Raw genomic sequence first — 13,980 nt, 5'->3', positions numbered from 1 at the left:
TAACAATTTAAATTTGAACCCTAAATTTTCGGATAAATTAATTCCGCGAGTAGAACATCCCCAGCTGAGTCAGCCACGTCTTCCCACTTCGAATACAATTCTTCATTAGAAATATTCCTAGAAAAAATAGACTTTCTAATTCTGACCATCTGAAAATATGAAAAATAATATATTTCGTAACTTTTTATGTTAAAAAATCCAAAAAATTTATTTCCGCGTAAATCTCCCCGAAAAAATCCCTAAATAAATCTGCAACCCCCAAATGAATCTCATAAATCATGGAATTAACGTACACTGCCTCTCGCAAGCCTTCAAAAATGCCTGCAATCCCTTTACCCAGAGGAATCAAAACCCCGAAATAATTCCACCCCCACTATTCACCCTCCTGCTACAGCCCCTTCCCCGAAGAACAAACAACCGCCAGATTCCCCATTATTTGTACCATAATTTCCTCATTTACCCATATTCCCACAGTCCTGGAACTGGCGGTCGATGCCACTACATGCCGTTGCGGCGCTACTATCGTTCGCGGAGAAATAAGCTCGTCCAAAAGCTCAACTTGGACTGCAGTAGCCCGGCATACGCCGCCGCAGAGGGACGTTTCCACAATCCGCGGTATTAAAAAGCTCGTGGCCGGTCGTGTTACGCCAGAAAAAAATTTCCCAGTCATTTTTTTCCACCCCGTACTTGCCTTAGACACGACCGACAACGAGAATTGTGTGAAAAGTGTCTGACGATTCCTTCGAACAAATGAGAAAGTGGAAGCTCGAAAAAAAATTGATAATCAACCCCCCGTCAAGTGATACAAAATAATTTGTGGATTGTTTAGGTCAAACGTCGAGGTGCATTTGTGGGAGATATCACGATGACGTAATAGCATCGATTGTTGTTAATAAATCGAGACAACTGAGGGTGGAGAAGTCGAGCGGTGACAGTTGGGATTTAAAAAAATTTAATTTGTCCTGGTGTTAAGTGATAGGCAAATGTGCCTGGTGATCAGTGCTAGATAGTGGTGGAAAGGGCCTGGGGGTTCTGAGGCCAAGGGACGATCGAGGGAACGATGCGGGGGCACAAGAAGAGGGCAAGTCTGCCCAATTGTTGCTCGTTGTTATAGGGGGTACTCTTCCAGAATTTACATTATTGAATATTTTCTGTCTGTGTTGTCGGAGAGGTTCACTGTGTGAATGTGTGTCAGTGGGTTAAGCTGGTTTGTTGATGCATTTATGATTTAAGGATTATTTCGTTTGTTGTTTTGAATGGCTGTCGAGTGATGGGAGATATAGATATAAGCGAATTTCCAAGTTACTTTAGGAATATTTTTAGAATTGAGAGGCTCAAGGGAATTTATTAACGAACGGTAATTAATTGTTGATGACATTTACGAAGAGCAAGCACAGAGCGAGACACAAAATAAATGAACTTTACAAATTCACGTTCCATGCAACATTTTGTCAACTGTAGATAACTATCCACGTGTACACTGACAGAAAGAATTAATTGTTATTGATAAATGGATTTAGTTGGAAGCTAAAGTCTGTTCGATCTCACCAAACGCTCATTCGTAAATAGTTAACAAATACACATTTGAAGAAGCGCGTTTAACTCGACTTTCACCCTTCAAACAACCACGTTAACTATTCTCTCGTTAATTATTAACTAATATTTCCACTCGGTCACATTCAACCGTGCCATTACTTAATAGTTAACGAATCTTATTCGAAATAAATTAATAATTCCATCAGTGTGCCTAGCTCGGTGCGCAGGAGGGGGGGGGGTGATTAAAATCTCCAACAGAGGCCGGAAAATGGTTGAGTACAATGAACGCGAAATGATAGGAACCTTTTGAATCTATTACTAATGTTAGAGTCATTACAGGTCGTACCAGAAATCGAGGAAACGAAAATTTAGGAAATTTAGTTTTGCACCTGAGTCCGTAATGTTTAGAAAATAGACTACATATCGGCCAATTATTAGTCACATTTTACATTATTATTAATTTATTCACAATTATTAATTATATTTGACAAGGGGATTTCGCACGTCGTCATTAGAATTCGTAAAGTTTGTAATTTATTTAATTCAGCGAGAGATAATTCTCTAGATGTTTTCTTCTGAATTTTTTTTTTCTAAATGTGTGAATAGCACAACCATAGAATAGGGGGAATGGGAACAAATTAATTCCACAGATTATTCATCATTTAATTCGCACAAGGTCGTAGAAGACAGAGGGAGAGATTAACAAAAGGAACCGACCTCTGAGGATCTCCGGCGCAACCATCACTGCCCCTGTTCACCAAAATGGCGGAAGAGAAAGAAGAGACGTTTGCAGAGAAAATGCTGTTCTACACAACAGCGTTCTTCATCCTCCTTGGCACCTTCAGCCTCTTCGCCTTCCTCTTCTTGGTCCCCTTCGTTATCGATCCTGCGTTAACCACAATATCCATGGATTTTGATGAGAGACCGGCCGAGTGCATTACCATCGACGTTGAGTCAAGAAGAGGTGAATGACGGATTTATTCTGCGGAAGAGAAGGAAAAGGGGTGATTGGGGAGGGGTTGCCATATGTGTTTGGTACCTGCTGACTCGCGGTAAAAATATCTGTCTTTGAAATACCTGATAGGAAGCTCTCTAGATCTCTAGATCTTCTGAAGATCTATGTGAGTCACCAAAAATCCCTGGAAGATATTCCAAAGACATATTTTTCCACGTGGAGATGTCTTCTCATTCTGTTGCTCGGTCGTGTGATGTGCTGCATGTCCAAGGGGTGTTTCACATGCTAACGTGATCCTCCCACTGATATTCGTGGATTTGTCTGTCATGTCTGTCTTGGCCGTCCTTTTCTACTCAATTCTATCCTCATTTATTTTCAGTAATTAAAGAGACTGGGACAATCAGCAGTTTTATTGCTTCCTCTATTCGTTGCATTAGTTTCCGTTGATCTCTGTGACAACCAGGGGCTAGAAGCAGTCTCAATTTAACATGGGTATATCAATAGGTGTTATCAGCTGAATGGAGGGGCTTGTGACCACTCAATCGAAGGGCTCAATGATTTTCAAAATGGGATAATTTCCTGTGATTTCTTGGAAGACTTCCTGAAGTGCTGGAAAAAAAATTTCGGAAATTCGTTTTTTCGAAAGAAAGAGAAACGTTCGGATAAAATAAAAATTTCCTTCATATTTTTTGACTACAATTTTTCGTAGTTAATGGACTTGATTTTTTTCAAAAATTAATGCCAGAATTTTCCAAAAGAAAAGTGTTCTCCTATACTTCCTTCCCGACATGTACATGAAATATCAATTTTTCCATAACAATGCGGAAACGTTCAACTTTCTTACCCGAAAACTGTTCACTTCAATCAATATCTAATCTCCTAACGAATATCCCCCTAAACTACCACCAATTTTCCCTCGAGCTACACCAGACCAATGATTTATATTGCCCAAAGGGACGTTATCAACCCGGGATCTCTCATATTTTATCATCTCTTTCCGATTTCCACCCTTGCTTTCATGCTCCCCTATCAATAAGTATAATCGCCAATAAATATCGGGGATTATTGAAAGTATCGGACCACTTTATCTCCCAGCTTCCATTCACGTGCTCCGAGGCTCAACTATTGTTCTCCGGTTATTTGTTTCCACCGATTTCTCTGACCACTTTCCAATGTGAAGTGGTTCTCAAGATTTCTTCTCTACAGATGCATTGTTGTCTCTCTATTTTTCACCTGTACGTCTTTGCATCCAGCTCTTCGATGTTGCGGGAATTGATGTTCTTGCTGTTGTGTTCGACTCTAACTGTTATGCCCCGTATTATATATCACAAATACCCAGGTATTAAGGATGTTTTGTCCAATAGATTTTTTTTGCGATGAATATGATGGAAAAATTCCAATTCCCCCATAACTTCAGCCACTAACATTTTCAATCTATTAAAAATCTATTAAATAATAAACTGAATCTAATCAGCTCGTCTTTTACTCAAGCATTTTAATTATATCCCAATATAAATATAAATGAAAAAAATCGATTTTTCTGTCAACAAATCCGTGATTATTCATCACTGGACCCACATTTTTGTTAGCGTTATCCCTTGAAATTCCTCGCAAACTCAAAGCGGAAAATTCTGATGACACCTGATCGAATCGTCAGGTATAACATCCCCGATATAACATCCTTAATACCAAAAAATATTCGTGACGCATGAATTCCTCCTCACGAAAAAAAAAAATCCATTTCGCCTGATGAAATAACCTCACCCCCTGGGTGAATCCACTTAAAGGTGCGAGCAATTGCTCATGGACCTCGTGTAGAGAAGGTTGCACCAAGGAACTGTATGACTGTACGCAAATACGCGTAAATTACAAGTTACCTCTTAATGTAACTGACGAAGACAGGATTGGTGGAGATGAGGGCAGGGCGGGAGGAGGTGTCGAGGGTGACGAGGCCCGTATGAAGCCGAGATACCAGCGGTCGCCGAGGGATTACAATTACATTGAAGACCTCGACGATGAATTCGACGATGATGACATTGGCCTGCCAAAACCCTTTCCCACAGGTACAGGAAGTTGAATAGATAAAAGAATATTTACGAGGGGGAGATGAGGATCAATAACTGATAGTCATTTAATGCGGGAGGAAATAATTACGATGGGTAATGGGTAATTGAATGAGTGGATCTATGATGCATAGGTCTCATGGGGAACGACTCCGAGTGGTATTTCACTGGCGCTAAGCTGTTCCCCAATATTAAGGGATGTGGATATCCGCCCATACTGAATTGCAGTATTTTCTACAAGCAGTATTCGAATATTGGACAGAATTTTAGTTGCTACTACTCGAGAGTGGATCCGGGAATTGTCATCAGTGATCTTGACATGTGGCAGGTCTGGTGATTCTGATTTTTTAGGACCTCTTGGTGTTGTTGTTACTGTAGAATATGTCAATGTCATTGTCTCGAGTTGGAATCCCAGACCCTAAAACGTGTCCTATCTCCAGCATTTTTCCAAACTTTATGATTTTAATTTCATTGAGTTAATGACATAAATTCACTCGTTTAATTTTTTTCCAATGATCAATGCAACATCGGCAGTTGACTATTCCTCTGCAAAGTTTGAATTCATGAACTTCTCGTATTGAACAATTACCACAAAAAAAAATGTCATTCCATTTATCGAAATTCAATATCTCAGGGACAATAGGAAGCGTCTTCCCTCGTTTAGGTCATTTGTGTTATACCCGCGAATCATTCAAACACAAACAAAGCGGCAGATTTTCAATTACGATATACATGGGGCACGTAAAGACCTCTGAATAGTCAGTGGTGTATCATCCGTGCATGGGAAAAAAATAGAAAAAGGGAGGGAAAAAGTTTCGAACGAGTTCCAGACAATTGTTCTTCAGTGAACATTTTTTTTTTACATCGCGTTCAACCCCCGGAAGCGCCGCAGCACTATTATTCGGGGAAAAAACTTTTCACCGACAGTTTTACCATTTTTTTCTTCTCATTCACATCGAGATCAAAGTCATTTCACTCCTCGCAGAATAACTTCTCTTCCATACTTGGAATGGAAAAAATTATTGTCAAAAGAAAGCTGAAGGAATGCATTAAATAAGGGAAAGAAATGTACGGGGAGGGAAAATGTCTATAGTGAACGGAGAGATTTTTAGTCTCAACTAATTTGTCCCCAACTCGAAGCAACGATGTTACTTACTTTGAGAGAAAAAAAATTGTTTAATGAATTTTAGTTGATATAGTGTGTGTTTGTGAACGAGGACTTAATGCCGAATCAAAGAGTGAATGGACCAGTTACGGTCAGGGTAATTCTCTCCACAAATTACTGAGAATTCAGTGCCTTAAAAAATATCTGTAATAAAAAGTTTATGACATATTTATCGTCAGAGGAACAAATTACAAATCTTCGTGACTAGTCCACTCACCCTTGGGAGAATGAGTTTCCGACTAATTGAGAGTCGACCCGAGATTTTCGCTGCTTTTATTTTAATTAAATTGCAATCCCCCGTTTTAATTGTTCCCCGAGTCTTTGCTGGCTTCTTAAGGTGCCTTTTCCTGGTAATGAATGTAGGTCTACATGAATCTCGTATACGCACTGGCGATACCAATTCCATCGTTCATAATTTCGGTGATATATCTCACGTTTGCCTACTTCAAAATTTACAACGAAGAGGAGGAAGCCCTCGTAGAAAAAGATGGTGGAGAGGAGGGGGAGGACGGTGATGGTAGTAATCCAACTCCATTACCACCAACAAGCGGGGCCATTACACCAGGTAGCGAGACGTTTCGAGAGGATCTCGCGAGTTTTGGTCATCAGCTGAAGGTCGCTATGGCTGACGAGGTCAGCAGGGAAAGCCTCGATGGAATACCAAATTCCATCTCAGCACAGGGGTAAGCAAACACGTCACTCACGCCCCGATAAACTCGGTGACAATGTACACAAAAAAAAATCATGATTTAAGTCAATCACGACTTGACAGGGATAGATTAGAAGATATACGATGAGGCTGATTCATTTATTTTGTGACTCAGTCCTGGCCCTGGTAATTTTTGCGATTCAAAATTTTGAGATGGGAGACGTTACGAGAGAAGAATAGAAAACTTGGTAACGAGACGTGAACGAGTCTCTTCGTCGCCCCTATGTTTTTTTTATCGTGTAAATTGGATTATAGAGACGAGATAAGAAGAGACAGAAGTTTTCTGCCTTCCCCTTCTCGGATTACAACTGATGAATGCGTGATTCAAGACATTGTTTTGGAAGTAATCTTACCAGCTCCCATTTGTCGAATGTAGAAATGTTTTTTAATAAAACAATAATATTCATCGATAGTCAGATTAATCACTTCATTTTTGTTTCAACGTTACTTTGCTCCAGAGTTACATAATTTTATGTGTAATTTTTATTGCATTTTTTTCTGCACTCGGTAAATAATTGGCTGAGAGAATGTCGTTTGAAAATAGAATAAAAAATATCGATTATCCTCGAAATCTCCGGAAATCAGATTTGGCAGGAAATAAGAAGCGCCGGCGCTTTCCAATCTCCATGAAAAATAGTGATCGTGAGGAGTAAGGGCGTTATACTTTGGTGTAATCATGTTAGGAAGGGCTATCGAGTATCGACCAGATGCTACGTCTTGGGCTGGTGAAAAATTGGTTCACACTCCCGAAGATCTCAAGCTCATTTTTACTGTCTCCTTCGTCTCCATTCAGGGAATTCTATGAATGGGAAATTTCAGGAGAGACGGTGGAACGGAAGTTGATATATTATTTCACTGACGTAAGGGAAACTCATGCGCATCTAGGTATTGAGCCACACCCGGACTAGTAGTGATATCGAACAGTTTTAAAGACGAATATCGCACGGATAATGAACAGCGAGAGTATGAGTTTACCGAGGGACCGTACGATGAATCGAGCGCTGAGGTTCGGGATTTATTATTTAGAAGCGAGGGTGCGTGAGAATTTATTCCCTCAAACGTGGAGGAAAGCCACGATAATGAAGAGAAGCTAAGGAATTTTCGATGAATCACCCAACATTGAGTGCCTTCCGAAACGAATGATATCGCGGAAACTCATCGACTGTTGTACCATTCTACGTGAAATAGTCAATTGAGACGTCTCACCTCAGTTGCGGATTGAGCGGAATGAGAGATAAAAATGGGGGAACCTCAAAATAAATTTGTAAATAATTTAGTAATTTATTCGACGGCATAAATTATCCTCAAGGCAGCAACAAAAAAAACCAGTAATCGTTGAAATATTTTCCCCCAATTTCACCCAATTGTCATTGCCAATCAACAGACATAAAATCCTTAAACAGAATGAAAATTCCCCTCAACATCAACCGCGAATTGAGATTTTTTTTCTCAGGATGTCATTTGATTTTTCTTTCGTGTCCGCACTGAGCTGATCTCCCCCATAATCTTTCAAATATCCTTTCCAACATTTACGGATAATCTACAAAAGACGGAAATTTTTTTCTACCTAAGATGAATTACGTTCAACAAACTAATGATGCCGTTCTCCGAAAAGTAAAGCATTTCCTGCATTTGGACAATTTAGATGGATGAAACTCCCGGGTTATATTTTTGTTCACACGAACACCCATATTTCCTCTGATTATGTGTGTTCGGGGAAGGCGCCAGGCAGAGAATAGACGTCGAGACGCCACGCAGTCTGTTGCACTACGGCGCAGGTTCACCCCCTCAGCACACACCCCCATTCTATCTCTGTCAATTTCTAGTGTAGCAGAATAGCAAAACTCGACCCTACGAAACTTTCTTAATACAATAATAATCAAAAGTTTTATCCTATAATTAATCATGCTCTCTATTGTTACTGTGAAGTTGTCTAACAATATTTGTGGAGTCCCATTATCTCACATTATTATGTATGATGATGATTATTATTATTAGAGTTGGGACCAGCCTGAGAAATTTAGAAAAAAAATATTTTTTGATGTTAGGGAATTTTGAAAATCTCCTGCTCTTCAAAAAATAAGGAGACGATTGTTATTTAATTTCCTCTCTTTTCAGAAGAGAAAGGAAAATTGTTATACTAATTTGGTAATTTCTATGCTTTCTACAAAATAACAATATCAAGCGGACTAGCTAATTGGAAACTCGAACTACCATTAACCCCTTACGTGCGAGGTCGATGTGAAATATCGATCCATGTAAATGAGAACGTTTGCTTTCAAAATTGATTATTTTAAAATCTGCAGAGGATAACGTGACCAGATGAATAGGATTCAAAGCCAATTTATGGTGACATCCAGTGGACATTGTGTTTCATAATAATAAAAGGCCGCAATCCGTGACCACTCGATTTCAAGTTAATTCTAAATTAATTCCATCGATCTTCTCAGATAACGTGACATTGGAATCAAATCGCTTTCTCATTTTGTCGTGGAGAAAGGGAAGTGATCGTGGGTTAGAAAAGTTTAATGGAATTTGAATTCAAGGAAACATTTGAAGAAACATTATCCGTAGAGAAATCATTTTAGGAGTTAGGAGATGGAGAATAGTTCGGTGGAAATTATCAAACTGTTGGGTAATCGTGTTGGGTTTTGGCCGCTCGGGGGGAATTACTGCGCCGCTTAGTAAGACTTGTTGACTGCTTGATTAAAGTTATTTGAATATGTGTCTAATTATCCGAGAAAAGTTGGCAAATTCCTCAGTAAAATTTGTTTACACTCAAAAAAAATATTTTGGCCATTTACTTTAATCAAGATTATCTACGCGTCAGGTAATTGTTCCGAAGCGGCCAAAATGCAATAGCGTTGCCTCTCGGTACGGTAATTTTCACTGAAACATTTATTTTCAAGCAACTCTGTGAAGAACCGGCGAAATTAAACAATTCACTTCTCCCCCTCGTCATCCTCTGCTGAAAAATATTCATTCCCACGACACAAGTTTACGACTGTACTCGTCTGTCGGCATATCCGACTTCCTCCCATATGCTATTCCGCACAGCACACCACCCAACACATAAACATGAACACTACAAAACGGAGCGAGTGGTAAAAGTCAGGCAAGGACGGCCAACATCGATTCGAGAGCAACTGAGGGCACTATGAAAACCATGTCAGAGCTTTTTCCCGATCCTCCCAGCTCCCATGCACTTTCTAAGATTCTCAAAGCCCTGGGGAATTCGTACCCTGTCGTTCATCCCCCAAATGTCGAGCTCTTCGCTCTCGACATTGCTGTTGCATAAGTGGAATCAATCCAAAGACATCCTGAATAATTTCAATCGACATGCGCCCAAATACTCGGTCAAACCGAGCGACAGAAAATCGAGAGCTGAAGGGTAAGGGTGGAGGGTAGAATTAATGACTGATTAACTGGGTAAAATTAACGACATTTAATTATTAATAATTTAGTGTGAGAGATATCGAGGGTTGAGTTTCCACATGAAAATCAAAACTCAAAAAATTATATCTTCGGATTTTTTCGACTATTTATTAACAATTTATTGGATAAATTTATTTTATAAGTTTTTTCGAGAAAATTTCATTTTTAGAAACCCGACGACTACTGGAGACACCCCCAAATCTTGAATTGATGTCTCCGATGTTTTTTCTCTGGGAAAAAATTGTCAACGTACTTGGTTATCCTCAATTGCATTACAAATTGATCGCAAGGGGCTGCATTACAATTCCATCCCCTCGACGGTGATCGGTGTCCACGTTACAATGGCGTTTGTGTTGCGGTAGTGTTCCACTAAGTCGTATGTGTGTGGGAACGTCACGTAGATTCTAATCAGGAAATATGTGTGTTTGCTACTGGTTATAGCACTTACGTCGATCAATTTACGGGTATGTAGGTCACTACGGAATGTGTAATGATGAATTTTCATGTTCACTCTTAAGACGGAATTATTGTTTATCGGTTATTGCGGAGGGGATCGTGTGACATCGTTTTGTATTATTTTTGAATTCTATTTTTTCCGTTATCAGGACTGAATTGACATTTGGATTTTTGGAAATCAAAATATCCAAACAAAACGAAACCGAGGTAAGATAAGTTGTAGTTTAATTGAATGGCAATCCTTACTTTCCTCTTCATATTTGTCATTTATTAAATTTTGATCGATAAAAAACAAATAATCACACTATTGGACACGAATACCATTGAAACGCGAATAAAGCTCTACGATTGAAATTTTATTTGCGAAATTGTATGTAATCGAACACAAAATCATCCAGACACTAACCCCCGTCCAGAAAGTGAACTGTCAACTCGATAAATTGATTCCCAATTGACAGCGGATTTTTTTTTTCAGAAACTTGAGCAAGACGATGACGACGAGTATCTTGACTCCCCCTGGGCCGACGGCAGCAGTCTGAAACGACATTTTCAGGGGCTGAACAATATTTCGTGGAGGCCCCACTAGATGATCATCGCTGACAAGTCGCAATCAAGAGTCGTATGGACATCAGCAGTGAATTGTTTGCGACTAACGCCACTTTTTACATCAATACTGCAGGCCCCTGACTTTCTGCTACTAACAACGGTCAGGGTGAACCAGAAACTCTCGATAATACGTGAGGCTCGAGATTAACAAATGCTCAATAGATTAAACATCTATTTTATGTCCAATTTGAAACATCCAAACAAGATTCTTCTTTTATAACAAAACTCCTACGAGTAAATTTTCCAATTATTTTATTTTTTACGCGAACACCTGATGAACTAATTTCATCAATTTTAAGTCGTCAAAGAGTTATCACATGATTTTGAAACAGGAGGTATTGAAAAATTACGGAAATTCATAATTGAATAATTCTGGTTCACTTCAGTGGAATAAATCTAACAATAAATTATGAGAAACAAGAACAAATATTGGAGGATGGACTCGCCCCGTGGGAGCCACAAAGTAGGATAAATGTTGATAAAAATTTCTAGTTATAAATGAAACAAATTAAATGAATGAAGGTGAGAAATTTAATAATGCAAAAATGGTAATGATGAAGATAATAGAAATTATTCGCTTATTGTGTTATCATGACGCATCTACACGATTGCATTTTAGTAGTCGCCGTAATACACAATTTTCACCCGTCCCACGTTGATATGAAAAAAAAGAAAAATTGAGATTTAAAAAAATCAAATAAGACTTAACAAAACTTCTAAATTGACGTGAACGCAGAAAGTCTTATTATTTGTTTACAATTTTTATATATGCAATGCAATAGCCGTGAAATTTTGAATCGAGCCAACGTAGTTGTTACTCATTTTGCGAGGAAAAGGGAAGAAGTCAAGAGGAAAAGGTCACGTAAGCCTTTTCTAAGGTTGATGAATTTCGTGACCAAGATCTGTCGAATTTTTTCGGACATATTTATCATATCTAGCGTAAATATTTCCCTAAAATTCAGTTTCTTCACTCAAAATTAGTGCAATGCTGGATACGATTTGTTGAAAAAAAATAGGGAGCTGACAATTTGACTCACCTTTTTAGAGACATTTTGTTAGAATAATTTATCGACTCATTCCAGAGATGTAAAGGATCAATCGGGAAATATCCTGTCTGCAGGATAATGGAATTATTGTATAGAAATCCCAATTTATCGCTGTTATCACATCGTCACAGATCTCGAGTGCTACTCAGCCAGATAATCTCGCGAACGCTAATTTATTCTCTATCGCCGTCCAATAACCAGACTGTCGCCGCCAATAATCCATTAATTTGCATTTTTTATTTGCCCAGTGCAATTGATAAGTCAGAGTTGCACTTACGGAAGGATAAAAAAAATACTCGGAACAAGTGTCTGGTCTAAAAATCCCCAGTTCAAATTCATCATCCCTAAAATAGGCTTCGAATTTACAACATGATAGTTGCTAAATTCCGAGTTAAATTGACGCAGAGAGGAATGTAAATCCCCAAAACGTGCACAATAACGATAGAAACACCTGAAATCCGTGAAATACGTTCTACGCAAAAAAAAAACCTGAAACAAGATGAAGTAAATAAAAATTGATTGAATTGTTTTTATGAATTAAGAACAAGGTGTCTGTGATCTACAATAATTGAAAAAAAAATGAATATGTAAAAAAAATATTGACAAGTAAAAAACATATATTATAATAATTGATAATGTACATTAATTCAGTCTTGAAGTCCACCATTAAAAAATGACGTATCGAAATGGAGTTTGAGGATAGGGAGAAGATTAAAGATGACGAGTGCAAAAATCTTGTGACAAAGTATAAACAGAAGTTCGAATCAAACGCCTCGTTTAATAGTATAAAGAATTTAATGAAAATTATGGAGATGAAATAATGAGGAGTAATGTTGTAAAACGTGACAAGTTGAATATATTTTTGTTGATAATATCCAATAGTTTTTTCCTTCCTTCAGGTTTTATTATTTAATGTCGGTGTCTCTATAAATCATTTGAGGAAAAATATAAATTGAATGACCCTGAACATTCCTCATTTTTTACTTTAGAAAACGTGGACTCACACTCGAGGAAAAATAAAATGAATCAACTTGTTACGTTCTGCCCATTGATGCCGGGGAGATAATTAAAATTAATTTTAAAAAGTAAAGATAAATAAACCATCTTTTCACTGCTGTTATTGAATCTGTGCTACATTGCAAAGTAAAGAAAGGGCGAGTGCTCATTGCGCTGAATAAATTGCTGAAACGAAAACCATAAAAGTTGCACTTTTCCATCACAATAAATGAAAAAAATTTTTAGGGAATAATTAAATTGATAGAAATGGGAAAACATTGAATAAACACCAATGAATCATTCCTTCCACCCGCTCCGGCCGTCAAATTAATTGTCCACTTGGTTTAGACTGCGTTTCATGTCAAATTCAAGTAAAAAAATCAATTCGTTATTTCGATTTGTTTTATTACGATCAAATGGATCAGATAGCTGCAAATTTGTAATAAATGATGTGGAACATTTTTTTTACGAGACTTCAATAAAACGCACCTAACAGTAAATAAACAAAAAGAATGCCACCGCCACTGAACCAATTGTTTTATGAGTGTTAATGAAAAAAAGAAAAAATATATATGAAATAATTTTTGTACTGTTTTGGCACATATGCGACACATGTAATGCTGTCTCAACTTTATATTTATGTACAACATTCATGAACTCCATCAATTAATTGATTGTAAATGATTTTTTACTGTTAATTGTCAAAGAATGGCTGGATTGTTTATTTTTTTTTCTCGTCAAGTGGAAAAACGTGTAAACGGCTTTTTTCTGCGGTTCAAAAATAAAATGTTGTCAAGCTTTTTCACAGTATCTCTTGATCCTTCACGAATTATCCTGTTTTAAAAAAATTCCATTAACTAAAATTGACATGCAACGGAGAAACAATTGTGTCGCTGAATTTCCGAATGGATGGCCACCTCGTCAATGCCGACATCCATTTGTACGCAAAATGAGTTTCGCCCTATTGGGACCGCTGATGGGGGCGTGGCCTTGATGGCCCATGAACCTACTTG

General features: G+C 38.1%; 1 protein-coding gene across 6 annotated transcripts; it reads left to right on the top strand.

The window, feature by feature from the left end:
* Positions 1-473: 473 nt before the first annotated feature.
* On the top strand, positions 474-13,768 carry LOC135165559 (protein tipE). Of its 6 annotated transcripts, XM_064126967.1 has the most exons (8): positions 474-615; positions 830-1,117; positions 2,213-2,500; positions 4,279-4,554; positions 4,689-4,882; positions 6,083-6,402; positions 10,469-10,526; positions 10,795-13,768. In XM_064126967.1, the coding sequence occupies exons 3-8, from the start codon at positions 2,299-2,301 to the stop codon at positions 10,903-10,905; spliced, it is 1,161 nt and encodes a 386-aa protein (XP_063983037.1). In that variant the 5' UTR covers positions 474-615; positions 830-1,117; positions 2,213-2,298; the 3' UTR covers positions 10,906-13,768. The 6 variants fall into 6 exon arrangements, with proteins under 6 accessions (XP_063983037.1, XP_063983035.1, XP_063983034.1 ...); XM_064126965.1 differs by having other exon boundaries at positions 561-1,117; positions 2,187-2,500; XM_064126964.1 differs by having other exon boundaries at positions 561-1,207.
* Positions 13,769-13,980: the final 212 nt, after the last annotated feature.

Source organism: Diachasmimorpha longicaudata, chromosome 8, assembly GCF_034640455.1.
Source record: "Diachasmimorpha longicaudata isolate KC_UGA_2023 chromosome 8, iyDiaLong2, whole genome shotgun sequence".
Lineage (NCBI taxonomy): Eukaryota > Metazoa > Arthropoda > Insecta > Hymenoptera > Braconidae > Diachasmimorpha > Diachasmimorpha longicaudata.
The sequence above is the reverse complement of the archived record's forward strand: the minus strand, read 5'-3'. Positions and strand labels throughout refer to the sequence as shown.

Bases quoted from the DNA above. Each gene is read 5' to 3' on its own strand.
- LOC135165559 (XM_064126967.1), top strand. From the start codon at position 2,299: ATGGCGGAAGAGAAAGAAGAGACGTTTGCAGAGAAAATGCTGTTCTAC. The intron at 6,403-10,468 runs GTAAGCAAACAC...TTCCGTTATCAG, and splicing joins AATTCCATCTCAGCACAGGG to GACTGAATTGACATTTGGAT. The intron at 10,527-10,794 runs GTAAGATAAGTT...TTTTTTTTTCAG, and splicing joins CCAAACAAAACGAAACCGAG to AAACTTGAGCAAGACGATGA.